Source organism: Epinephelus fuscoguttatus, linkage group LG1 (assembly GCF_011397635.1).
Source record: "Epinephelus fuscoguttatus linkage group LG1, E.fuscoguttatus.final_Chr_v1".
NCBI lineage: Eukaryota > Metazoa > Chordata > Actinopteri > Perciformes > Serranidae > Epinephelus > Epinephelus fuscoguttatus.
Genome location: NC_064752.1, coordinates 51,260,551 through 51,288,310, shown reverse-complemented (window position 1 = coordinate 51,288,310; position 27,760 = coordinate 51,260,551). Strand labels below are relative to the sequence as shown.

The 27,760-nt window shown below is 44.3% G+C and overlaps 1 protein-coding gene and 2 long non-coding RNA genes across 3 annotated transcripts in view; 2 read left to right on the top strand and 1 right to left on the bottom strand.

Annotated features, from left to right (window-relative positions):
- The window catches only part of LOC125886125 (uncharacterized), a 29,973-nt gene extending 13,719 nt beyond the window's left edge, over positions 1-16,254 (top strand). The window contains exon 4 of the long non-coding RNA XR_007448982.1: positions 15,327-16,254. This is a non-coding gene — a long non-coding RNA (uncharacterized LOC125886125). The remainder of the gene's footprint in view (positions 1-15,326) is intronic.
- The window catches only part of LOC125886100 (uncharacterized), a 233,265-nt gene that overhangs the window by 29,728 nt on the left and 175,777 nt on the right, over positions 1-27,760 (top strand). The window lies entirely within an intron of this gene.
- hdac11 (histone deacetylase 11) overlaps positions 1-27,760 on the bottom strand; it is a 184,627-nt gene that overhangs the window by 16,765 nt on the left and 140,102 nt on the right. The window contains exon 9 of the mRNA XM_049571583.1: positions 909-1,005. Within this exon, the coding sequence (XP_049427540.1) occupies positions 909-1,005 (97 nt within the window). The remainder of the gene's footprint in view (positions 1-908; positions 1,006-27,760) is intronic.

The window sequence follows — 27,760 nt, the reverse complement described above, 5'->3', positions numbered from 1 at the left end:
AGAATTTCCTTTTACACAAGGAGAGTAAAGCCTTATAAAACACATTTCTGCTCACTGAATTCTTTATCTAAAGAATACTCAGATATGTAAATCTGCAGGAGTGCTCTACTTAATTAGTATGTATATTTCCAACAACAATTATTGCAAATGATGAAAAAGGTTAATTAGGAAACCTTTACGTTTCAAAATTCAAACAGAATTAAGCTGCAAAAGCAGGAAAGAACAATGTAATAGTATGTGAAACAGATTTTTCTTGGTAGTTTTTCCAAGTCTAGCCTAGTTTTTAAGGAGATGTTAAAGAAAAAGTGTAAAAATTGTCAGCTTTGGTCTTAAAAGATACAGGAAATAAATGTGTCTTGTAGGAAAAATATGAAGCAGAATAGAACGACGTGTTTTTTTGTTATTGTTTTTTTTTTTAAAATCTTAAACAAGCCAGAATATATATTTCTTTCACTTTCTTAAAGGGTAGAGATGTTTATAAAATGTTTTAAATTCAATGAGTTGCAGAACACAAGATAGCTAAAGCATGGGGAGAAAAATAAAGGTGATGTTTGTCCCCAAAGTATTATTAGAATTGGGTATATGGTTGTTGTCAGATCAGCTTTAATGTATGTATTACACAAATTAATTTGTGTAATTTCTGCTCAGTGTTAATAGAGTGAGTGGTAGTGCAGCGGGAAATCACAGCATAATTAAACTGGCACTGTGTGACACCTAGGGGTTGGAACTGGAGGAGCAAGCCCCCTTCACTCCATCCTCAACCTCCAACCAGGCATCAGGGGCAGTGTGGAGCTTATTTTTGTGACCAGAAAACATAACATTTCTGTACATGGGTAAAAATAACATACTAGGCTTATTGAAATTCTATTTAAGTGTGAGAAAAAAAAACTGATGGTGCTTTCACTCACCTTTGGCATATCCATCCCCTGGATATATGTAAGGATTATACACATCCATAATGAATACTCGCCTGTCATCCAAGAAATCACGCTCGTATCCATTTCCCTACAACAGAGCAGAACCACAACTTTGATCAAAACTGCAATTACTGCCACATGGTTGTACGCCTCCCCAAACCAGTCAGTTTTCCATGTCTGTGAAAACATGGATGCTTCACACACATCTTCCCCCCGACAGCACAGATGAGCTGTACAATCAGCACAGTTTCAAGGTGGACACCTGAGATTAGTGTCACCAATTTAGCATCTGACCAAATATCTTCCCTTTAACGAGATCATATTTCTCCTGTTTTAGTTTCTCTGCACTGGCTCCCTGTAAAATCCAGAATTGAAATTAAAATCCTACTGTTAACTTATAAAGCTCTAAATGGTCAGGCTCCGTCATATCTTAGAGAGCTCATAGTGCCTTATTATCCCACTAGAACACTGCGCTCTGAGAACGCACGGTTGCTTGTGGTCCCTAAAGTCTCCAAAAGTAGATCAGGAGCCAGAGCCTTCAGCTATCAGGCTCCTCTCCTGTGGAATCATCTTCCTGTTACGGTCTGGGAGGCAGACATCGTCTCCACATTTAAGACTAGACTTAAGACTTTCCTCTTTGATAAAGCTTATAGTTAGGGCTGGCTCAGGCTTGCCCTGTACCAGCCCCTAGTTAGGCTGACTTAGGCCTAGTCTGCCGGAGGACCCCCCTATAATACCCCAGGGACCTTCTCTCCTTTTCTCTCTCTCTCTCTCTCTCTCTCTCTCTCTCTCTCTCTCTCTCTCTCATATCCTATTACTGCATCTTGCTAACTCGGCCATTCTGGATGTCACTAACTCGGCTTCTTCTCCGGAGCCTTTGTGCTCCACTGTCTCTCAGATTAACTCATATCATAGCGGTGCCTGGATAGCGTGACGTGTGTGGTTGTGCTGCTGCCGTGGTCCTGCCAGATGCCTCCTGCTGCTGCTGCCATCATTAGTCATTAGTCATACTTCTACTGTTGTACACATATGATTATTGTCACACATGTATACTGCCAGATATTAATATATACTTTCAACATATTGTACCACAGTAGCCAGAACTATAACTATAATATTATTATTTTCATTAAAGTTGTTGTAAGCTACTGTCATTACCGTCTGTCCTGCATCTCTCTCTCTCTCTCTCTCTCTCTCTCTCTCTCTCTCTCTTTCTCTTTCTTTCTCTCTCTCTCTCTCTCCCTCTCTCTGTCTCTCTTTCTGTCTCATTGTGTCATACGGATTACTGTTAATTTATTATGCTGATCTGTTCTGTACGACATCTATTGCACGTCTGTCCATCCTGGAAGAGGGATCCCTCCCCAGTTGCTCTTCCTGAGGTTTCCACCATTTTTGTCCCCCGTTAAAGGGTTTTTTTGGGGGGAGTTTTTTTTTATTTTGTTCCCAAGATATGGTGTTGAGTAATGGCTCTAAGTGTTTTTGCGGAACATTGTGATTTCACAGTGAAGTTGACCTAAGACCTTTTGGACGTTAATGTCATCAGTTCATCATTAAACCCTATTAGACATTTGTGGGAAGTTTTTTCATGATTACCATATGAATTCTTGACTTATGGCCAAAAACATGTTTGTGGGGTCACAGTGACCTTGACCTCTGACCACCAAACTGAACGCGGTGTACAGAGAGGCAGTTAGAGCTACAGGCTACATTGAGGCTAAAAGTAGAGTTCAAATGACATTTTTCCCACAACTTTTTATGTCGGGGCTTCAGGACACTTGGATCACTACGGACAAGCAGTATGGAGATAATTTATGGTTTCAATTCTGTTTTCTAGGGCTGTCAACGAATATTCCAAATTCAAATTTAAATTCGAATTTGAAAAAAAAATGGACCTTCAATTGTGAAAATTGATATTCGACTGTGGAGAGAAAAAAAAACACCACCGCAGGTGTCCTCTTTGCAAGTGGGCGTTGGCATCAGATGCGCATTTCTCCAGCCTGGTCGACAAGCGGTTCTGCTCCCAGCTGTTGTCTCCGTCACCCGGCTTGACACATTCGCTCACGGCTTGCTCAGAAAATAGACCCGACGCCGAAACGATCACTGCAGGGCGCGAGCCGGTCACAGTCCGGTGCTTCGAGGCTATTCGCAGCGCTTCCGCGGGCGGTGTGGCCACGGGTCAGAGGGGGGGGGCGAGCGAGAGGTCCGCGGTCGTTTATAATGTAATGTTATAGATAATTGTTTTATGTGTTTTAATGTGTAGGAATGTAAATGTTTTCAAAGATGTTTCTGTTAAAATAAAAATACCTACAAGTAGGTAAGCAAGCAAGTAGTTACGTTTCCTTGTATTAATACATATACAAGTATGTTTCCTTGTATTAGTTTACACTCTTGTGGACATACAACTATTCGAATGGTTCGAACCTATGAGTTATTTTTGGAAGGAATATTCAAACGTCATTTTTGAGCGATTTTGACAGCCCTACTGTGTTCTTGGACATTTTAATCTGGGTCGCTGTCAGGTACCTGTCTAGGTGTGCAGTTGTGTTGCTGATTTCCGTAAGTGTTGTGAGGACTCTAAACTTCACCAGAGCCTCCCTCGGCATATGGGTCTGTAGATAATGGCTGAATTTTCATTTTTGGGTGCACTATCCCTTTAAAACAGTGAGTGGGTTTATGTACACCCTGACTGAAGCCAATGGAATCTAATAATGAGATAAATGCGGTACGCAGGGAGTCATTACCAACGTCACCATGAATGTGAAAATCGCCTACAATAATAACTTTATCTGATTTAAGAACTAAATTGGACAAAAACTCTGAGAATTCAGATACAAATTCAGAATACGGGCCAGTATGGAGATATTTTGTGGTTTCAATTATGTGTTTTTGGACGTTTGAATCTGGGGCACCGTAAGCCTCCATTAGGTGGAGTTGCGTTGCTACGCCCTCTGTCCTTGGATCTCCACAAGTGTTGTGAGGACTCTAAAACTTAAGGCCTTTCTCCATGCAGATTTGCTCTTTGTTCTTCATGAATGATTTACTCAGCATCTGTATTGAGCCCCTGCTTGTGTCAGAAAGTAAAGACATAGTATTACCAATGAGCCATGGCTCAAAATGAATAAAGGTCTAGGAATACAGCCATGGACCTCTGGAGCCTTGAAAACGTCATCAAGGTTAACACAGTTCTCAGGGCTTATTAGTGGTGGATACAAGGCACTGAGCTGAATACACAAAGTAAGACTAAAATATGATAATCAGACATCTGAAAAATGTTGAGTCATTTTTCTCTACAGCTGGAATTACCCCAGTCCACTAACAGTGACCTGATAAAAAGGCCTGTAGCAAAGAGGATTTAGCTGGCTATTTACCAACACTAAAGATGTAAATGGACCCAAGTGCAGTTCCTCAGTCACAGTAGGGTTACAGTGTTTCTGAACGCACAGGAACATTAGCTTCATATTGACTTGTTTACTTAGCTAATATTAGTTAGCACATCAGCTATTACAGCAAGATAGAAGGTACGCCTGTAACTGAGCCGCTAATTAACATTTGTCACTTTGCAAGGTGACTAACATTTTTTATTTTTGTTGATATGGTTAGAGTTTTTAGAGTGTGACACTGGACTCAGATGACGAAATCACCCCCACAGCTGCTTTTACGAGCGGACAGGCAGGTACAAGGGAGCCCATATGTGAGGTGCATCAGTCAGGGGCCATGGAAGGTGGGGAAGAGCGTGTCGTGTGAGCCAAACTCCTAATGGCCCTGACCTTTGCAGGAGGGAGTTCTGTGTCTGGCAATGGGGATCTGGAATGACTTACAGGCTGTAGCCAACCTTCCAGATGCAGGGGTAGACAACAAAAAGTTGTCATGCAGCATACAGACAGTCTGATGCATGTCAGTCCGGGTCCATGTCATTGGTTCGACAGCCCATTGGTTCGACATTCCATTAGTTCGACTGTGCGTGGTGCTGAACGGCTCGCGGCGGGCGTATGGTGCGCCGCGACCGGCTTGAGGCGGAGCAGGCTCACGGCTTATGAGTTTGTCACTTTCTTTTTCATTTTAACCCACACCATGATCTTTTCCTGACCCTAACTAAGTGGGTTTTGTGCCTAAACCTAACCAGACCTTAACCACAGGGCATCATGATGATTTCGGAACGGATTTCGGAACAATGAGTTTACTATGGTCGGAACAATGGGATGTTGAACCAATGGGCTGTCGAACCAATGGGCAGTTCCCTGTCAGTGCAGATTTCATTCTGAGAACATGCTGGAGGGATTATATATCTCATCTGGCCTGGGAACGCCTCGGGATCTCCCAGGAGGAGTTGGAAAGCGCTGCTAGGAAGAGGGAACTCTGTATGAACTTTGCTCATCGTGCTGCCCCTGCCCTGGATAAGAAGATTAAAATGGATGGATAACTGCCTACATATTAGATGAGGGCAGATTGGTGCCTCATCACCCTGACATGCTGGCGTATTGCGGTAAGCATGTTGTGTCATTTCCGGTGTTCTGTGAGAACATGTCTGTGCTGCTCCAGCGAACTCTACTAGCTTGCTTTCAGTTGCTTAACATCTAATTCAAGTCTTAACCCACACTAGTTCTGTTTAGGCACTTGCTCTCCTCCTTTTTACGTCTTTCTTGCTAATCTCTTAGCTGTTGTTTGCATGCTATTAGCCTTGTTAGCTACATTAGCTTAACAGTTAACGATGGCGTCTCCTTCTGCTCTTTCTTGCTCTTTGTGCCAGATGTTTAGCTATGCCTCTGCCTCCTTTAGCGACAGTGGTAATTGTAACAAGTGTAGTTTATTAGCTGCATTGGAGGCAAGGCTCAGTGAATTAGAAGCGCTGCTCTGCACCATGGAAAATCACTCGGTAGCTGCGGTAGTTAGCCAACCCCCTGTAGCCAGTGCGGAGCCACATAGCATAGCCTCTGCTAGCAATCCCCCAGTAACCCCCCATGCAGACAGGTGGCTGGGTAACTGTCCAGGAGAAGCGTAGTTCCAAGCCGAAGCCCACGGTTCACCACCAGCCTGTTCATGTTTCTAACTGCTTTTCCCCACTCAGCGACACACCTTGCGACCCACCATCATTGGCAGCTCTATTCTGAGAAACGTGAAGTTAGGAACACCAGTGGCCATAGTCAAATGTATCCCTGGGGCCAGAGCGGGCGACACTGAATCAAATTTAAAACTGATGGCTAAGGCTAAACATAGATTTAGCAAGATCGTTATTCACGTTGGCGGCAATGACACCCGGTTACGCCAATCGGAGGTCACTAAAATGAATGTTGCCTCGGTGTGTGAATACGCAAAAACTATGTCGGACTCCATTGTTTTCTCTGGACCTCTCCCAAATCTGACCACTGATGACATGTTTAGCCGCATGTCATCATTTAATCGCTGGCTGTCCAGGTGGTGTCCAGCAAACAATGTGGGTTTTGTTAATCATTGGCAAACTTTCTGGGGAAAACCTGGTCTTATTAGGAGAGACAGCATTCATCCAACCTGATCTCACAGAAATACATGAAATTACCACAACCTCTTAACACCGCATTCCGTGGTGGCAGCACGTAATGGGTTGAAATTATGTGCCGGTACCATGGAAACAATACCAACGTAAAATCAATTAGGATCCTTTTTCGTGGTGGACACATGGATTCCCTGATTCAGTAACGTCAAATCAACCTCGTTTTCCTCAATGATCTTTTTTCCTCAATCTTTAACATTCCTGTATACACACAAAAACAGGGAAGTGTCCTCGATAACTCAACAATATGACAGGTTAATGTCAAGGCCATGAAATAAAATAAATGTATTTTGCCAGCTTTTGATAGCGTAGGGCTTTAAGAGCATTGTGCTGTGGGCGGATGGGGCGCGTTCCACTACAGTTTTGTAGCTACTGTCTGCCGTGTGTGGGCTTCATTCCATTTCAGATTGCCGTCCGTCTGCCGTAACCGAATCCAAACACCACTAATAAATAAATAAATAAATAAGAAGAAAAAAATAAGGCTGAGCACGGAAGAACCAGAGAGGAAACACCATCACATGGAGGGAGGCGGCCCCCGTGGCAACCCAGCCACCCTCCACTCCACCAGGGGAGAGTGGACCCCAAGGTTGTACACTGCACTGACGTGTGCGCTTGCGTGCAAGACCAGCGAAAGCACGTGAACACACATGAACGCGGTGCCAATGTCTCACAGTCTCGTGCAAGCGCACACATGTCAGGGGCAGTTAGAGCTACAGGCTACAATGAGGCTAAAAACAGAGTTCAAATGACGTTTTTCCAAACAACTTTTTATGTCGGGGCTTCAGGACACTTGGATCACTACGGACAAGCAGTATGGAGTTATTTAATGGTTTCAATTCTGTGTTCTTGGACGTTTTAATCTGGGTCGCTGTCAGGCATTAGGTGTGCAGTTGTGCTGCTAGCCACTTCTCCCTCGAATTTCCGTAAGTGTTGTGAGGACTCTAAAACTTCACCAGAGCCTCCCTCTGCATATGGGTGAGTAGATAATGGCTGAATTTTCATTTTTGGGTACACTATCCCTTTAGCCACACCCTCGATCTAGTTCTGACGTATGGAATTGAAATTCATAACCTAACAGTCTTGCCACAGAATCCCTCGCTATCGGATCATTATTTGATTACTTTTGATTTCCTTTTACTCGATTACACGCCACTCAGCAACAGTTACTATACTAGATGTTTATCAGATAGTGCTGTCGCAAAATTTAAGGAAATGATTCCTCCGTCATTAAATTTAATACCATGTCCTTTGTAGTGTAAGATTTAATCTTAAATCAGATAAAAGTATTAAACTGCATAAGTTGATTAAGAGTGAAGTTCATACAACCATGTTTTATGTTACAAGTTCCTATAAAGCTGTTTGTTATGCATCCATGTTTGATAAAAACAATGTTACACAAGTTCATGTATTCACAGCACAAGGTTATGCATTCACATTGAAGAGCACACATACACCACACCATGTATTGTTTAATAATAACACACACACACTCTTTAATGTTTGTATTGCATGACACATGCTCTAAGCTCATACTGCATGAAAGCACAAGGGACTGTATCAAGAAAGTCCCTAAAGTTTATATGTTTTTAAAAAATAAAGTGAAAGCAGGCCTAAACCTAAGGGTGGAAAATTTGGGAAATTCCAGGCCTAAAGTGAAAGTGATTACACCATTAGAAACAGGTCTGTTCAGGATTGGACAAAAGGAAAAAGCTCACCACCAATAGATTTGGGTCTAAGTGGGAAGGATTAACAAAAAGAGGTGGAGATTCTGTCGAACCTCCACCAGCATACAAGAGAGCACACTGAAAGCCAGTTTTCAGTTGTGCTCCGGAGCCTGACTCAATGAGTTGTATGTGCTGTTGCTTGTGAACACATTAAACTCGATTGCACCTGATTCTACTCGACTCCAGTGTTTCTTTAAGAGTTTGCCAACTGAACCTAAGGTACTAAATCAACATCAGAAGACGATCTGCAGGAGAAGTAGGAGACGAGGTCGGGTGCCATCTGGCCCACTTCCAGTCACCAATTTTAGCTTCTACAACTGGTGAGCCCGGCCAGGAGAGAGGGAAAGGTCAGAACCAGAGACCGGAGCACTGGACTGCACGCCAGACATACAGGTGGCCACCAAAATAAGGTAAGCAGAGCTTTTTTTCTGCCTAAACCGGGTGTGTCTGGGGTGCAGTGCTGGGGCCACCCAGGTCAAAGGTATTTGGCAAATTTCCCTTCTCTAAAGAACCTAATTGTGGTGTGCTGATTGATTAAGGAACTAATCAAGGGCATAATTGAGATACAACTAACATCACTTGGGACGGTCGAGTGTATGTGTGAGTGTTGAATGTATGGTATCCAAGGTAACAAGAGATAGAGTATTTAAAGTATTAAGAAGACAAACAAGAATAAGAAGTGCACAAGTGTAAAAGAAACCTGTAAGAGTTATACAGGGAAGAGAAAAAGAACCAGTAAAAGAGAAAAGAAACAGAAAATAAAGAGAAAAGAGATCAGCAAAGCATATCCGTGGTTACCGCTGCCTATCTTACTGGCGCCCCTTTAAGCCTGTAGAGGCGGGGGCGTTGTGTCAGATGGCAGGTCTGCGTGGGCGGAATGCCAAGCAAATAAAAGAGAAAATAAAGAGTTAAATACATGAGAGCATTTCTGTGGATACCGCTGTCAACCTTGCCAACATTCCTTTAAGCTTGAAAGAGCGGGAGTGAAAGGTAGGGAGGACAGGACTGAAGGGGCAGAATGCCAAAGAGTTAAACATTAAAAGAGAACAGTAAGCAGATCGATCAGTGTATAAAGCTGTAACATATCTAAGTGTGACATATAAAACTGTTGTAAATTCTAAGTGTAACATATGAAATTGTTGTAAATACAGTAAAGTGTAATATAAAGATGTGAATAGTAGTTGTAAATATAGCAAAGTGTCGGATAAAGAATAAATGTACAAAGACTGATAAATTACCAGACGACTGACCTAACAGACATAAGGAAGGGGTGAGGCATAGAGAAAGAAGAAAGAGACCTAACCAATAAATCAAGTACATAAGCTCCACTACTGTAACAAACTTTAACAAGGTGAGATCAGAGAGAAAAGGAGAGAGGAAAAAGGAGTATCTAAAGTAGATGGAAGGGGGAGATGATAGTGGAGATGAGATCATAGAAGAAGAACACTGTAGTACAGAGGGTCCTGTAGAATACGGAGGGATACGTACACACTTTTGGTTGGAAAGAACCTATGTAGATAACGAGGGGGCTGAGCATTGGCAGAACAAACAAGAAATCAAACAGAAGCTCTGGCAAATTACTAAATTCATCAACTTGGAAAAAGTAAAAGAACAGTTTCCAGGTGCCCCATGGGAAGAGATTTTGCGTAGATTGTGGGTCCCTTATTCACTAAATCCTCTATTACAGAGCTTGTGTGATAATTATAAGAACAGACCAGTAGCTTCACTTTCTCTACACCAGATAAGTATACGAGGCCAAGACGGAGTGAGATACCCTCCACGGCTGCAAATTGTTGTTGTGCCCAGAAAAGTTGAGTGGGAAACAGGTAAATTTGGGTGTTTAACCCAGGTTTCCCAAGGGGACTGGTCAACCCATATAGAGAAAAGAAATATAAAACTGCCATAACAGTAGGGAAAATCATAGTACTAATACGCACAAAAGAGACAGACGAACTGCCAGAGATTCCAAGGACCAGTGAAGCCAAACAAGGCTTCATGGGAGCCGACCAGGGAAAGATGGAAAAAGGGGTTTTAACCCCAGTGGAGGTAGTAATGCAGCAACACCCAAGTCGAGTGAAACACATTAAACTATGTGTGAACAAATGGCACAAAAGAACATCAGGGAAAAACATTGGCCTATGGAAGGTACTTTCAACCTGGCATGCTGTGATGAAGTAGAGTCAGAATTAAGACACATTGAAGCCAAAGACAAAAAAGCCAACTATAAGATAAAGAACAAGAGAGCTAAGGAGAGGGAAGTACTAGGATGGTTCAGACAAGCAGGGGGAAGAAAACAGATGGTGCAGCTGGAGGAAAAGAAAAAAGAACACCAGGATCAGGAAGCAGTGATACCTACAGCTCCCATGATGCCTACAGCACCACCCCTACCCACACCACCATTGCCCCCATACCCACAGGAGCCAGCACAGCCAATAATAGGACAATATCCACTAAGGGATGCAAAAGCCATGGAGATGGAGGGTCAATTGCAGGGGAAATTCACAGTGACCTTAACTAAAAACACTAAGCGAGAGGTCAAGAAAAAGAAACAGCAAGAACCACGGAAAAAGCTACCACTGGAATCGGCGCCTCCCTCAGAGACAGACAGTACTGACAGATTGTCAGATGACGACGGGGATACGGAAGCCACTGACTTTGAATTATACACCAAGATGCGTAATGGCAAGAAGGGAAGACATGCTGAGCAATCAACCGACCAGGAGATGGCAGGCCTCGCCAGTGCAGAAGGCACGCCCCCTAGAGAGAGGCAAGCACACAAAAGGAAGGAGAAGCTGAGACGACTGAAGGAGGATGGATATGAGTCCTTTTATTCCAGCTACGCGTGCCTCCCTATGAAAAAGTCTGCTCACCATTCAAGCTGCTCGAGCCTCCTCTTTGGGGAATCCAAGTTCCCCCACTGCAACATCACGAAGGAATGAGGAGGAGGGGCCAGTGTCACAACCCAGACCACTGAGTGCCATGATGGAACAGCAGTTGCAAATATGGATGGAAAAAGAGGCAGAGCGCCTTCGAAGGCTACAGAAGGAAGGGCGTCAGGGGACGGTTACCATCGACCCTACACCTCACTCAGGTCAGGAAATGAGAAATGAATCATCCAATAGTTGCGAGGGTCCTGTGGAAGGTGCCTCACCAAAGAGCACTCAAGACTTACAGCTACTCCAGCAATTGGAAGGGGTAGCTCGAAGATCTGAAGAGACAGTACAGCGCATGGCTCAGGAATTGGAGAAATTAAAAGAGTGGCTGGAGGAGGATGAAGCCTCCCAGCAGAGACAGAGGGAACCCCAAGTTAGCCCCACCACAGAGCATATCACTCTGACACTCCAAGGCACTATGGAGACCAACAGAGCACGGTCAGAGGAAGCACAGGCCACTGGCAAAGGACAGAAAGTAGACAGAAGAAGCCAAAACCGAGCTGGCATGACACTAAGAAATGGGAAATCAGTAGGAGGTGACCTACTGCTGGACCTGTCAGATGAAGAGACAGAAAGTTCCATGTGCCCCATTATAACAAAAACTGGTGGAAGAACACAGTACGAGCCCTGGCCCTTCATGGATATGATAGGCCTGGCAGAGCGTCTACCAGTGCTCACAGATGGAGCTGACAAATGGATCATGGCTTTAGAAGAAACCACAGCTGGTATACAGTTGGCAGTAGGAGATATCAAAGCTATACTCACCTATGTGGCAGGAAAACAAACCACCAAGGAGATATTTACAGACGCTAACCTGGGTACAGCCATTGGCACCAATGCACATGATGGGGTGAACTTTGGAGGCTACCATTCCCGGGTGTGGCAGCAACTGAGAGCACACTACCCAGCAAAGAGAGACCCCTCCAAACTGGAGGGAGAGACCATGGGGGAAGATGAATGTCCCTCCAAGTTCCTACACAGCTTCCAGAAAAGGTGGAAGGAAGAGACAGGGGAAGCATGGAATGCTAATAAGACGACTCAGAGCTTGTTCAAAATGATGGTTAAAAAAAGCCATGCCAGAAGATGTGCAGTGACGCCTAGAGGGGGTGGTAAGATTGATGAAGATGGACTGGCCACTGTTTTCAGAGCATATTGTCCATCATGTGGAGCTCTACAGAAAAGACAAAAAGAAAATGGAAGAGGATAGCAAACAGCTAGCCAACAAGCTGACACAGCTACAGTTGGGAGAGCTAAGTAAGCTGGTTAAAAAAGAAAAAGAGAAAGAAAAAATTAAAGTTCAGGCCCCCATGGTAATGGCAAACCAAGCAACTCCCCAGGCCGTCCAGCCCCAAGCACCTCCACAGTCAACCCCCACAGACCCAAACACAGCAGGAAATGACAATTCTGCTAATACCACACATCATCATTATTATTACCAGCAGCAGGCACCAAGAGGAGGAGGCAATTAGCGGCCCCCAAGAGGGCGGGGCAGAGGTGGAACTAGAGGAGATACAATGTTTAGGGGAGGCTGGAAAGGAGGCCGAAACTGCATACCAGGAAACCAGCATGTGTTCCAGCAAACCGCGCCCAACCAGCAACCAGGCCCGCCAGACATGGGTACAGGTTATCCAGGAGCTAATCCAGCTCCACCTGATAACCTGTGCTGGGGGTGTGGTCAACCAGGCCATATACGGGCCCACTGCCCGAGTAATCCATGGGACGGTCCAGCACAAAACTGGCCCAACACGGAGCAGACACGCCCTTGGTAGGGGTGCCCAGAGAAGCCTGAGCGGGAACTAATGTCACCAGCAATATCACTGCAGTCACAAGACGAACCAATCATACCTGTTGTCATTCACGATCGTAAATACCCTTTCATGGTGGACACAGGTGCCACATACTCGTGCACTGGAAAAGAAGGTTCCAGGTTCCCCCTCTTCACGTCATCTATAAAAACAATAGGCTTCTCTGGGAAATCACAAGTCATACCACTGACGGAACCCGTTCCAATGCTTATTGCAGGCAAAGTTATATGCCCGCCCTTGCTATATTCAGCCCATACCCCAGTAAACCTATTAGGGAGAGACATGTTATGCCCACTAAAAGCAAAAATCATGTGCACCCAAGATGAACTGTACTTGGATTTCCCTGACGAACCCCCACAACACATGATGCCACAGCCTCCCCAGGACACGACAGAAAAACAGCAAGCACTTGTCTACTGGCTCCAGCTGACACCAGAAGAGTCACACCTCAAACAGGCATGGACTGAATGGGAGGTGTGAATTCGACTTCACTATGACACAGCACATACCCCCACTTTGCCACTGCACTGCACACTCATGTATGACAAAGATCTGACTCATGTAGATTACCAAGAATGTTGGGATGCAGCATTAAACAAGAAACCATGTCTAGTCACAAGTTAAGACATGTTTTTGGGACCAGAAGGCGTGGCAGCGGCTGTCCGCCTTCCAGAGGAATTGTCTGGGTGGTTCCAAGTACCAAATTCCACACCACACGTCACGCTGTTAGTGGCAGAAGGTTATGAGTCTCATCATCTTAGTCCTATGGTCAGGCGTGCCCTGCAGGTGCAAGAGTGGGAACCTACAAAGAAGAAGTACATTCACATTTCAAAAGATAAACAGTTTATCAGGATCTCAGTCAAAGTAAGTGATAAAGCAGTAGCAGATAAGGTAATGGTAGATGGAAACACACTCACACATGGTAGTTGCTGCAGAACATAGGGAAATGCTAAACCAGGTCCCACCCCAGTTGTGGACAGCCCTTAAGACCGATGTGGGATTTACAAAATCAGCTCAACCTGTTCACATTAAACTAAAGCCACACGTTAACCTACCGTATCAGAAACAGTATCCTCTCAAGCAGCATGCGATTGATGGTATCAGGCCAACGATTAAGGGTTTGGTGGAAGCAGGGGTTTTGGTTAAAATCAAAAGCCCCTGCAACACACCCATTTTTCCCATCAGGAAACCAAATTCAACAGACTACTGTCTGGTTCATGATTTGAGAGCAGTTAATGCCATTAACATTGTTATCAAACATCCCACCAGACACCCAGTGGTACACAGTGATTGATTTGTGTTCAGCTTTCTTCAGCGTACCACTACATCCAGATTCACAATATCTGTTTGCCTTTACGTACGAAAATCAGCAATATACGTACTCGAGGCTCCCACAGGGGCTCTCAGAGTCGCCGTCGATCTTTAACCGTGTGCTGACACAAGACTTAGCGAGTTTGAACGTGCCAAGCACAGTCTTGCAGTACGTAGACGATCTGTTGATCTGTAGCCCCACAAAAGAACAATGTGAAAAAGACTCCATCGCTGTGCTCACAGTTCTAGCACAGGGAGGGCACAAGGTCAACAGAGATAAGCTGCAGTCCTGTCAGCAGTCTGTAGAGTACTTGGGCAGACAGTTAAGTGGGGACAAAAGATGTGTGGTGGACTAGTGCAGGAGAGGGAGTGAATGCAGCTTGGGCCTGACTCCTCCTATGTTTCCACCTCCTAATCAGGGCCTGGCAAATATAAGTCACCTGTAGCGTTTCCCTCTCCCCTCTTTCTTGCCTCATGCTCTGTTCCTGCTGTGGCTGTTTGCTTGCTTGCTCCAGGTATGTGCTGAAATATAGCTTCGTCATGTGTAATGGTACCTGCCTTATTTGTTTTATTTAGCATGTGCAATGTTCTGGCTGGCTAGGTACCAAGCTGATTTCCCTCCTGCCCTGCTGCATTCCTATATCAGATACCTTGAGGTGGTGAGTAGGAAACTTAATCACCATTTTAATATGGAGTATTATGAGCCCGGCTAACTGTGTTGTTCCCCCCTCTTTTAGGTCCTCCTGCCCCTTTTTGTACCGCTGCTGCTTTGCCCTACTTGGTTTTGTTTGCTTTGTCCCTTTGGCTTTATGTGCTTTTTTGCCTGTTTTGCCCTACTTTGTTTTGTTTGCTTTGTCCCTTTGGCTTTATGTGCCTTTTTGCCTGTTTTGCCCTTAACCATTAATTTGTTTTTGTTAATTATTACTTTAGTTATTGTACAATTGATTTGTGATTTAGCTGTTGTTTTTTTAGTCTGGCATATTTTGTAATGTTATCTCTTGAGTTTCCATAGTTGAGTTTTGAGTTAATTCACATTTGTTCAGCCAACTGGGATGCATTTTTGTTTGTGTTTAATTATCTTTCTGTGAGTTTCTTTTTCTTTATTACAGGAGCAGAGAGTCATATTGGTGAGAGGCTAGGCACCCGTGGTGAGGTCCCTTCACGTTTGTGTGTGAGTAGTTGCACTGGGACACCATAGACTGCACCATTTTTTGTTTAAGGATTGCTGTGTTTGTTTGCTGTGCCCACTTGTGGTGGTTAGAGGTAGCACCCCAAGGCACTCCTCTGTGTAGTCTGCCTCTCCCAAGTGGCCTCAGCTCCAATTCTTTTCCTTAGTTTTGTTTATGTTGGGCTGAGTTTTTAATTATTGTATCAGTCATTTTTAGAATTTCTATCAAGGCCTTTTTTTAGTATAAATTGTAATAAACTATTTTTATATACCTAAATTTTTGGTTGTTGTTTATTAATTTTATTCTTCTTCCTTTTCAGCAGCCCCAGCCCCTGCCATTTGCTTTGATTATTTTGTTTATCAATAAAAACATTTCCGCCTTAACTGATTACACGTCTCAGCCTCTTTCAGTAACGAACCTGTGTGCCTTAGCAATTATTCTACACACTATTCAAGGTACTTCAAGTATTTCCTGGGGTGAAACTCCCCAGGTGGCATTGTTGGCTCATCCTCTATCCTCCCGTGTGTTAAAATTCCAATTTATACCTACCTCCCCCCTCGCCACAGCCATCTCAGTTAGAGGCAGTTATCAAGGCCCCTCAACCGCAAACGGTGGGCCAGATGTTATCTTTTTTGGGCATGACAGGCTACAACAGTCTGTGGATTTGTGACTATGCCATCAAAACTGCCCCACTCAGGGCTCTGATAAGGGCAGCAGGTCAAACCAATAACACAGCACAGTTGGCGTGGACAGAGGAAGCAGAAGGAGCGTTCCAAGCTCTAAAAATAGACATGCAATCTGCTCCAGCATTGGGGACTCCTAACTATGCTAAACCTTTTCATTTACAGTACAGGCCAAAAGTTTGGACACACTTTCTCATTCAATACGTTTTCTTTATTTTCATGACTATTTACATTGTAGATTCTCACTGAAGGCATCAAAACTATGAATGAACACATGTGGAGTTATGTACTTAACAAAAAAAGGTGAAATAACTGAAAACATGTTTTATATTCTAGTTTCTTCAAAATAGCCACCCTTTGCTCTGATTACTGCTTTGCACACTCTTGGCATTCTCTCGATGAGCTTCAAAAGGTAGTCACCTGAAATGGTTTCCACTTCACAGGTGTGCCTTATCAGGGTTAATTAGTGGAATTTCTTGCTTTATCAATGGGATTGGGACCATCAGTTGTGTTGTGCAGAAGTCAGGTTAATACACAGCCGACAGCCCTATTGGACAACTGTTAAAATTCATATTATGGCAAGAACCAATCAGCTAACTAAAGAAAAACGAGTGGCCATCATTACTTTAAGAAATGAAGGTCAGTCAGTCCGGAAAATTGCAAAAACTTTAAAGGTGTCCCCAAGTGGAGTCGCAAAAACCATCAAGCGCTACAACGAAACTGGCACACATGAGGACCGACCCAGGAAAGGAAGACCAAGAGTCACCTCTGCTTCTGAGGATAAGTTCATCCGAGTCACCAGCCTCAGAAATCGCAAGTTAACAGCAGCGCAGATCAGAGACCAGATGAATGCCACACAGAGTTCTAGCAGCAGACCCATCTCTAGAACAACTGTTAAGAGGAGACTGCGCGAATCAGGCCTTCATGGTCAAATAGCTGCTAGAAAACCACTGCTAAGGAGAGGCAACAAGCAGAAGAGATTTGTTTGGGCCAAGAAACACAAGGAATGGACATTAGACCAGTGGAAATCTGTGCTTTGGTCTGATGAGTCCAAATTTGAGATCTTTGGTTCCAACCGCCGTGTCTTTGTGAGACGCAGAAAAGGTGAACGGATGGATTCCACATGCCTGGTCCCCACTGTGAAGCATGGAGGAGGAGGTGTGATGGTGTGGGGGTGTTTTGCTGGTGACACTGTTGGGGATTTATTCAAAATTGAAGGCACACTGAACCAGCATGGCTACCACAGCATCCTGCAGCGACATGCCATCCCATCCGGTTTGCGTTTAGTTGGACGATCATTTATTTTTCAACAGGACAATGACCCCAAACACACCTCCAGGCTGTGTAAGGGCTATTTGACCAAGAAGGAGAGTGATGGATTGCTGCGGCAGATGACCTGGCCTCCACAGTCACCGGACCTGAACCCAATCGAGATGGTTTGGGGTGAGCTGGACCGCAGAGTGAAGGCAAAGGGGCCAACAAGTGCTAAACACCTCTGGGAACTCCTTCAAGACTGCTGGAAAACCATTTCAGGTGACTACCTCTTGAAGCTCATCGAGAGAATGCCAAGAGTGTGCAAAGCAGTAATCAGAGCAAAGGGTGGCTATTTTGAAGAAACTAGAATATAAAACATGTTTTCAGTTATTTCACCTTTTTTTGTTAAGTACATAACTCCACGTGTTCATTCATAGTTTTGATACCTTCAGTGAGAATCTACAATGTAAATAGTCATGAAAATAAAGAAAACGCATTGAATGAGAAGGTGTGTCCAAACTTTTGGCCTGTACTGTATATGTAGCTGAAAGATCAGGCTCTGCTTGTGCTGTGCTTATGCAAGACACACCCACAGGAAAGCAACCTTTAGCCTATTACAGCACCAAGTTAAACAACATTGAAGCTGGGCTGCCGCCCTGCTATCAGGGGCTAGCTGCAGCCATTTTTGCATTTCAGAAGGCATCATCGCTGACCATGGGACACCCTGTGACGTTGTATACTTCCCATCAACTTCATGTGCTATTAACAAGTCCACGATTTGTTTTAACACAAGCCAGACACACAGGCTATGAGGTAATCCTATCAGCCCCTGAACTTAACATTCAGCACTGTACTACCATTAACCCCGCCACCAAGCTGGTGTTACCAACTGAAGGTACGCCACATGACTGTATTCATGATACAGACAAATTTATGCATGCAAGAGAAGATTTACACAACCAACCAATCCCAGCTGATCTCACATTGTTTGTTGATGGGTCATGCTTCCGTGATGCCACTGGTACCCACGCCGGCTATGGCATTGTTTAACTCGACAATGACGATCAGAATTTTGTCACATTGCAATCATGTAAGCTCTCTCAGCCTTGCTCAGACCAACTTGCAGAAATAAAAGCCCTAACAGCAGCATGTAGAATAGTAGAAGGAAAGTCACTAAATGTATACACAGACTCAGCATATGCCTATGGTGTATGCCATGTTCATGCTAACATATGGAAACAACGAGGGTTTCAAAGAGCTAACGGCACTCCTGTCACTCATGGAGAAGCCATCCTTGAACTATTGGAAGCCATGCTTCTTCCCACGGCTCTAGCAGTCATCAAATGTCCAGCCCACCAAAAAAATGACTCCCTGATAGCCAAAGGGAATAATCTTGCTGATGAAGCAGCTAAACAGGCAGCAATAGGTGCAGTAATGGCACCCATATTGACCATACAGGACTGTGAATCCCTCACCTCCCTGCCCTCGCTTAAGGCCGCTCAAAATAGAGTAGATGAGGCTGAGAAACGCCTATGGGTAAAACGAGGAGCTATAAGAAACATGCGACCAGGTCCACTGCATGGAGTCTGGCTAGACGCTCATGGCCATTTTGTACTACCAACCTTACTGTTAAGACATGCAATAATCTGGGCACATGGTATTGACCATTGCGCAAGGGGGGAGATCCTACGGAAACTGCAAGCAGTATGGTGGTCACCATTTATGGCAGCCACGGTAGATAGAGTACTAAGTGAATGCGACATGCACAAAACAACATAAGGAAAGTTTTCACAGCCCCATTGGCACATATACCACCCCCAGATGGTCCGTTCAGACACCTCATGTCAGACTACATAGACATGGGACCACAGTCGAGAGTAAGGGGAATGAGATATATCTTGGTGGTCATATGTAGATATAGCAGGTGGGTGGAGGCAAAAACCACTGCAAAATCAGACCACAGAGCAGTTGTAAAATTTTTGTGTCAAGAAGTCTTCCCAAGATTTGGGATGCCAGATACCATATCATCAGACAATGGCAGCCATTTTGTGTCCAATGTCATACAAGAAACGCTGAAACAATTGGGAATTAAACAAAAGTTTGGCTGCGTTTACCACCCCCATTCACAGGGAGCAGTAAAGAGGGCGAATGGTATTTTGAAAACCAAAATAGCCAAGATAGTGGCAGATAGTGGAAATAAGCTTAATTGGGTGGATGCTTTACCGCTTGCACTAATGTCTATGCGCTCACAAGCCAACAGAGTCAGGCATCTAACACCGCATGAAATGCTTACGGGCCAGCCCATGCCAATACCATATTTGAGAGGTCCCTATGAAGGGCCCTCATTGGAGCAGTTGCAAGGTGAAATGTTTGACTATTTACAAAGTCTGACTCGTATCCACAGGGCTGTGTTCCAGCAGGAGAAAGGTGCCACTGAGGACAGAGGGGTCGACATCCCAGCAGACCTCCAAAAAATACGTCCTGGAGAGCGGGTATACGTCAAGGTGTTCAAAAGAAAGTGGGACCAGCCACAAAGGGAAGGTCCATACAAGGTCATATTAGCCACACCAACAGCCTTGAAAGTTGAAGGTAAGGACGTTTGGTTCCACCTTAACCACTGCTGCAGAGCTAACCCACAAGCCCCAGTGAGGCCACCTGTACCTCGGCCTAGAGCCAGACAGAGAGCAGCTCTCCCAGATCCACAAGGGGCCGCCCCAAGGGAAGTAGGAGGCCAACCAGAAGGGGAAGGCGATGCCTCCCCACAGGAACAGGGGACCAGGAGGTCTGCACGATTGGCGCACAGGCTCAGGCGAGTTCCAGACAGCGCCAGGAGTGACAGCAGTGGGTCGTTACCAGAGAGGGTGTCAACAGAAACAGAGAGCTCCTCAGAGGGAACCACCCTGTCCACAGTGGCTGGCGATGAACCTCATGAGTCGTAATCTGATGGCCACGGGGACGGTGATGAGGGCCCAAGCACAGAAAGAACAGAGAGAGCAGAGGGAGCAGAGGCAGAAGGAGGAGAAAGAGAAGAAGACAGCAGCCCAGAAAGCAGCAGCTCAGGAACAGGCGAGGCTAGAGACCCAGAGGAGTCAGACACAGACACAGGCAATGCAGACAGAGGAGACACAGGCGCAGGAGAGGGACCAGCCCCTCGGTAGACCAGGCCAGGGAAGGCCTGAGTGCCCAGCTAATATGGGGGGAGGAATTAACGTGGGAGTAATAGCCGCAGTACTACTAACCCTATTGCTCATCCTGGCAGGAGTGAAACAAAGTGAAGGAGCAGAGCAGGGTGGACAAGGCCAGGAGCAAATAGGCGAGTGTGCAGTGGCACTAGGGACCATAGCCACAAAGCAGGGCAAGATACCATACAGAGAGATAGTACAACTAACCTACTATAAATCGCATGCTTACGACAACGTCTTGGTGGAGGGCCTAGGAAACATTAGGCTGCATGGCCGGTCCATAGGACCACGCTGTAGTGCAGAGGGAAGGGTAACAGCAAGAGTTTGGTGTGACATGAGAGGGTGTGCCGACATAAACACAGGGCACTGACAAGAACCACCCACCAGTACCTCCAACTCGGGAGGTCAGGTCCAGGCAGGTCCTATTCGAGAAGTAAATTGGGGGAATGTGAATCCAGGCCTGCAGTCATCCCAATACCTGATGCAGGCCGCATGAAAGGTCCAGACACCTACCACTGCGCAGGCACCACCTCAAGGGGGAAACTTTCAGCACAGTGCCCGTGCTGACATGCTGCCATTACGCTCCTCTGATCCATCGTCCTCGCCAGAAGGCAATGTTAACCAACTGTCGCCCAGTTACTCACCTGCCAGCCCACCGCCTGCAGTTCCATTCTCAGAGACGAATTTGGAAGTCCACTATGAGGGCCACCTGTCGGTGCAGGCCCTATCAGAAGAGACCCAGGACATCTTGGAGCAGGAATATGGAGTGTGCCCTGAGGTAGTGGAAAGCTACCTCTGGAGGCTGTCTGATGGAGAGCCAACCCTGAAAAGGCATCTTGACTTGGTGAAAAACCTTCGCACACTGCTCCATCCTGTCCCCCATGGACCTTTCCGCCGACTTGTGCGCAGTTACCCCCTAATACTGCCCGAGACTCCGCAGAATTCGCTATGGCTCCTATGTAATCAGAAAGGCTGAAAACAAGAAGCTGCAGAGAGAGCATATAAAGCTCATTGAACAAGAGACACGTAATCTGCGCAACCAAGTCCTGGAGCTGACCCAGGCTAGGGATACCCTGCAGCAGGAGGTCGGAATGCTGAGGGATCAGGTGGCATCTTATCGGTGCCTGCGGATGATGGGCACATCATATGTGCTTGACGGACAACAACCAGACAGCAATACTGGCTAAGACTGAGATGCATGTTGCCGATTGTGACCTATGTATAAGAATGCCATTATGAATGATTATGCATGCATCAGAAAATAACAAGGAGGTCATCAGGATAGCTTTTATATTCTAAATACTATACCATAATGCTTACTCGGTGCAATGATGCAGCAAAAGAATCACTAAAGTTGATTTATAGTGATATCTACTGAACTTAGTTTAATGGTGTGGGACTATGAAGTCCCAAAGGGGGGAATATATATATTTTTTCTCTCTTTGATTCAAGCATTGGATGGGACTATGTAGCCCTAAAGGGGGGAATGTGGTGTAAGATTTAATCTTAAATCAGATAAAAGTATTAAACTGCATAAGCTGATTAAAAGTGAAGTTCATACAACCATGTTTTATGTTACAAGTTCCTATAAAGCTGTTTGTTATGCATCCATGTGTGATAAAAACAATGTTACACAAGTTCATGTATTCACAGCACAAGGTTATGCATTCACATTGAAGAGCACACATACACCACACCATGTATTGTTTAATAATAACACACACACACTCTTTAATGTTTGTATTGCATGACACATGCTCTAAGCTCATATTGCATGAAAGCACAAGGGACTGTATCAAGAAAGTCCCTAAAGTTTGTATGTTTTTAAAAAATAAAGTGAAAGCAGGCCCAAACCTAAGGGTGGAAAATTTGGGAAATTCCAGGCCTAAAGTGAAAGTGATTACGCCATTAGAAACAGGCCTGTTCAGGATTGGACAAAAGGAAAAAGCTCGTCACCAATAGATTTGGGTCTAAGTGGGAAGGATTAACGATAAGAGGTGGAGATTCTGTTGAACCTCCACCAGCATAAAAGAGAGCGCACTGAAAGCCAGTTTTCAGTCATGCTCCGGAGCCTGACTTAATGAGTTGTATGTGTTGTTGCTTGTGAACACATTAAACTCGATTGCACCTGATTCTACTCGACTCCAGTGTTTCTCTAACAGTTTGTCAACTGAACCTAAGGTACTAAATCAACATCAGAGGATGATGTGCAGGAGAAGTAGGAGATGAGGTCGGGTGCCATCTGGCCCACTTCCAGGCACCAATTTTCGCTTCTACACCTTCAGTAACAGAAGTTTCCCGTACCGACTTTAAACTTTCCGAATTGATCATCTTGTCGATAGCACTGTAGGCTCGCTGCGAACAACACTCAACTCCGTAGCACCTCTTAAAAAGAAGTTAACAAAGCAAAGAAAGTTCGCTCCTTGGTATAACTCTCAAACCCGTAAGTTAAAACAAACTAGTCCATACCCGGGGATGTGTTATGTATAGAGAAATAAGAAATCAAAAACAGTATATTAGAGGAGATGCAAAATCAGAGCACTGTAAATGCACTGTGTAATAAATATTAATGTAAGACAAACAATGTACACTGTATTTAGAAAAATGCTTTATGGCAAAATACATGGAGCACAGTTCTGGCTGAGGGCACGGAGGTACGCGCGGGGCCGTGCGCGGGCACACAGGTACACACATACAGGTTTCGATCTGCAAGTGTTGGAGATAAAGACTTCCCAGCCAAACTGTGGTCCCAGTGCAGGTGTTTTTGAAGTGGTCTCCACGCATGCGCAGCTTGTGCTGCTAATGGTGCTCACAGTGTGAATGGGTAGTGGACAAAAATGTGAATATAAACAGTAGAAATGTGGGAAAAATGCAAAAACAGCATCGTGGCTGTCTGCACATGACCTGCGCATGCGCAGCTCGTGCTGCTAATGGTGCTCACAGTATGAATGGGTAGTGGACAAAAACGCAAATATAAACAGTAGAAATGTGGTAAAAATGCAAAAACGGCATCGTGGCTGTCTGCACGTGACCAAGATGAAAGCCTATGTGCAAGTTCAGAGAAGTAGGTCAAAGCAGTGAGGAGGAAAATGGATGATGACAGACAGACCGGACAGACGGAGGGACAGAGGTTTCTCCATTTAATAGTGGGATAGTAGGATAGTAGGATATCGCGAAAATTTGAAAGGAATTGGCAATTAACTGGAAGAATCTTGTTTAGTCTGGACAGACAGTCTCAAAACGTATAAACCGCAACACACACTGCTGCCAGTGCGGCGCTGTGGCCGTCAAGTGCCACCCCCCAACACACATTGGCAGCGGCCTTCGCAATGCCAGAGCAAACTATTACTCAGATTTAAAGCCGCTACAAGGAACTTTAACTGGATATGCAAAAGTCTCTTGTTTCTGCTGATGTCTGTGCGTGACCTACAACAGCGAATGAGACCATCGGTGTGAAGATAAGCTATTTCTATATAGTGTATATCCATACCTTTAGGAAACTGTCTCCGGGTCTGCCTCAGGTCACTTCCAGGACGAAACGATTTACGGCACTCAGACGCCACACGTCATTTTATCTAGCTGCTTACATTTATATTGACTCTTATAAATAGTCGCTATTCCTCCTCCTCGACCCGACGTCCGCGGGCAGTTAAAATAGCAGCAATCATCGGGTAAAAATTCTGTGAAAGCACTGGACTCACCAACAGTCAGCCATTACTCAGTCACACAGAGAAAATCCAATCCTCGGGAAGTCAGGAAATCCTTCAGGATAAACGTTTTGTTTGCTAGCGATCTAGCATTTACCAGCCCAATCCTGGCAGGAGCCGGCGGGTCCACGGCGTTAGCTGTCCGGGGAGCCATACACAGAGGCCGCAGGTTGTGCAGATTCACCCCGCGCCAGCAGGGACGAGGACAGCAGGGGCCGCGGGGCTGGAACACCTCGTCCAGGCTGACGTCAGGTACCAGCCAGGCGTCGACAGGGTCCAGCGAGTGCCGAGAAATAAAGAGGTGAGGCACCGCTCCATACTCAGTCCAAGAAGCTGTGGAAGTGCTTGCCAAACAGGCCTTCAGCCTTGCCAGCCGACCGCTGCGTTTACCCTGACGGCAGTGGCGCTTACACCGGAGAGGTGGAGCTGGGGCATGGCTGAGGTGAGCTGTGATCCCCAGTAGGAGTCGGGGCAAAGTCTTCCCATCTTGTTGTTTCATTCATCCCCAAAACAAACACATGCGCGAGCCAAGTAAGCGTCTTTACGACAAAACGCGCTAGAGCTCATGGGAAATGTAGGCTTCATTCCAGCAAAACACTACCGTTTTTGTCCACATGGTCGCCAAAATCAACTCAAAATGAAAGTTCCTTGTAGGGGCTTTAACAGAAGAAAATAAGAACAACCCCAGGTTTCTTTTCAGCACTGTAGCCAAGCTAACTGAGAGTCACAGCTCTATTGAGCCTTGTATTCCTTTAGCCCTTTGAAGTAATGATTTTATGAGCTTTTTTTAATGACAAAATTCTAACTATTAGAGGCAAAATTCATGACCTCCTGTCCTCAGATAGTACCCATCTACCCTCAAACACAGCTGTAAGACCTAATACATATTTAGATTGCTTCTCCCCGATTTCTCCTCAACAATTGACCGCAGTGATTTCTTCATCTAAATCATCAACATGTCTCAGACATATCTCTCCCATCCCAACTAGGCTACTTAAGGAAGTCTTACCTTTCATTAACATTCACTTATTAGACATGATCAATATATCTTTATTAACAGGCTATGTACCAACTACCAACTATAGACCAATATCTAATCCTCCCTTTCTTTCAAAGATCCTTGAGAAAGTAGTCACAGACCAGCTGTGTGATTTTCTCCATGATAACAGTTTATTTGAAGAATTCCAGTCAGGATTTAGAGTGCATCATAGCACTGAGACAGCACTAGTTAAAATTAAAGCTGCAAGCAGCGTTGGTTGGGACCTCGCACTCGCACCCGTTTCGGCCTCCAGCTTATGTCGTCATTGTTAATTATTTAGAAATATCAAACATATTGCCACAAACATCAGAAAATCCTTACAGAGCTGAACGTTTTGATGTTTGAATGCTTTCTGGAGCTGTAGGTATGTAGAAGTGATGTCACAATATGCAAATTAGATGAGTTAATTTACTCCCATCAGATTCCTGTTCCTTTATTTTGAGGATGAGATGACAAAACAACACAAAACAAAAGAAATCTACTGTGTAAATATGTTCAAAATGCTGTTTTACTGAGATTTATGAAATCCAATATGGCCGCCACCTAGTGACGCCACAACATGCAAATTAGATGAGTTAATTTACTCCCATCACAAAGTCTGGATCATGATGAATAGTTTTGTCATTTACAGTATGCCTTTATCTGTCACCACTTTCAAGCGACAGCCTTTTGAAATATAAGCAAACAATCTTAAATATTAGGCCTAAATATTTTTGGAGTGTACATGATAAACTGATTCACTGAACAAGACTGGCTTACAATTATTTTTGATGTGTTGTTAGATAGCTAACAAACAAACTACAGCAGGGCTGTTCAATTACTATTTCAACTGGGCCACATTTCAAAACCAGATCATGTCGATGGACCACATTTTTAGCAGCGAACAACCGATCCACTTTTTTTTTTGCATACATATATATATTTATATATACAGGCATGGCCCTCCTCAACATGATGCAGAAACAGAATAAAAGAGAGCTATCAACACACAGAAGCATAATAAGTGACATTAACAGTATCTAACAACACACACACTATCTCTCTACCAGCATCTTCCTCTCTCCTCTCCTCCACACACACACATGCACACACCTCACCTCCTGATGGTTTCCTTATAGGTCAGTTACACAGGATATAGTTTTATACAGTCCATGGCAGCAACAGTCGTGTTTACAACAACAAAGTCAGTATTATATCTTACTGGAATATAAATATTCCTCTTGACATCACAATACTGAGTGAAGAAAGTCACGTTATCTCAGCATGAAGACAAACATCAGTATCAGTCATTCATCCTGTTCTCTGTCCCACCTCTACTGAGGACACTCACTGTCTGCAGGTCGGCTGCCTCAGGTACATCTTCAGATAAAGTGTTAGCCTACATACAGACAGCTTTCATTTTAGTTTGTCTTTAACACTTTGCTGTTAGCCTTGCGAGCGCGATGTGCTTGTGTCGACCGCGATCATAAATCATAATAGCGGTGAATGACAGACTGTGGACAGAGCAGATTGAAATATGGCTTTCTACATGCTCATCACAAGTATTGATAAAGTACTAGCTTGGCTGGCAGAGGTTTTATTGCACTTACTAACAGTAACAAGCGTACTTGTCGTTTACTAGAGTCATCTTGAAGTTACATTCCCTTCATCTGCACCACGGCCTCTCTGCTGTTGAGTTTGTGTGTCTGTGTGTGCGCGCGCAGTGAGGGGTCACATGCAGAGAGCAGGAGAGAGGCTGCAGAATGATGATGAAACCGAAACTTTACAAAGTAACTCCGATAATGGCGGAGCTTACTACGGTGTTAATTAAACTTGCCTTGGGTTGTTTAATACCGGGTCTCGGTACCGATCCCTGCCCAGGCGTTTGATGTTTGAAGTCTCCTGCTTGGCCGGTGATAGACTGGTGTCAAACTGTCGTTACTGTGGAAGCGAATTGTGACTAATATTTAAATTAAAATGTATTTGCAGAAATGCTTTTTCATTTTAAGAATGTGGCTGCATTATTTGACTCATATATAAAATTAATCATCAATCATCCTATTTGCATTTTAATTTTCTTCTTCAAGACTGCTCATTCTTTTACTTAATTAAAATGAAAAAGAAAAAGTCATTTGAGATTTAATTTTCAAAATATGCCCCAGCAAATAGATACCAAAATTCAATATGAAATGTAAAATTTGAAAATTAAAATGCATTTACAGAAATGCTTTTTCATTTTAAGAATGTGGCTGCATTATTTGACTGATAAATAAAATTAATCATCAATCATCCTATTTGCATTTTAATTTTCTTCTTCAAGACTGCTTGTTCTTTTACTTAATTAAAATGAAAAAGAAAAAGTCATTTGAGATTTAATTTTCAAAATATGCCCCAGCAAATAGATACCAAAATTCAATTTGAAATGTAAAATTTGAAAATTAAAATGCATTTACAGAAATGCTTTTTCATTTTAAAAATGTGGCTGCATTATTTCACTCATAAATAAAATTAATAATCAATCAACCTATTT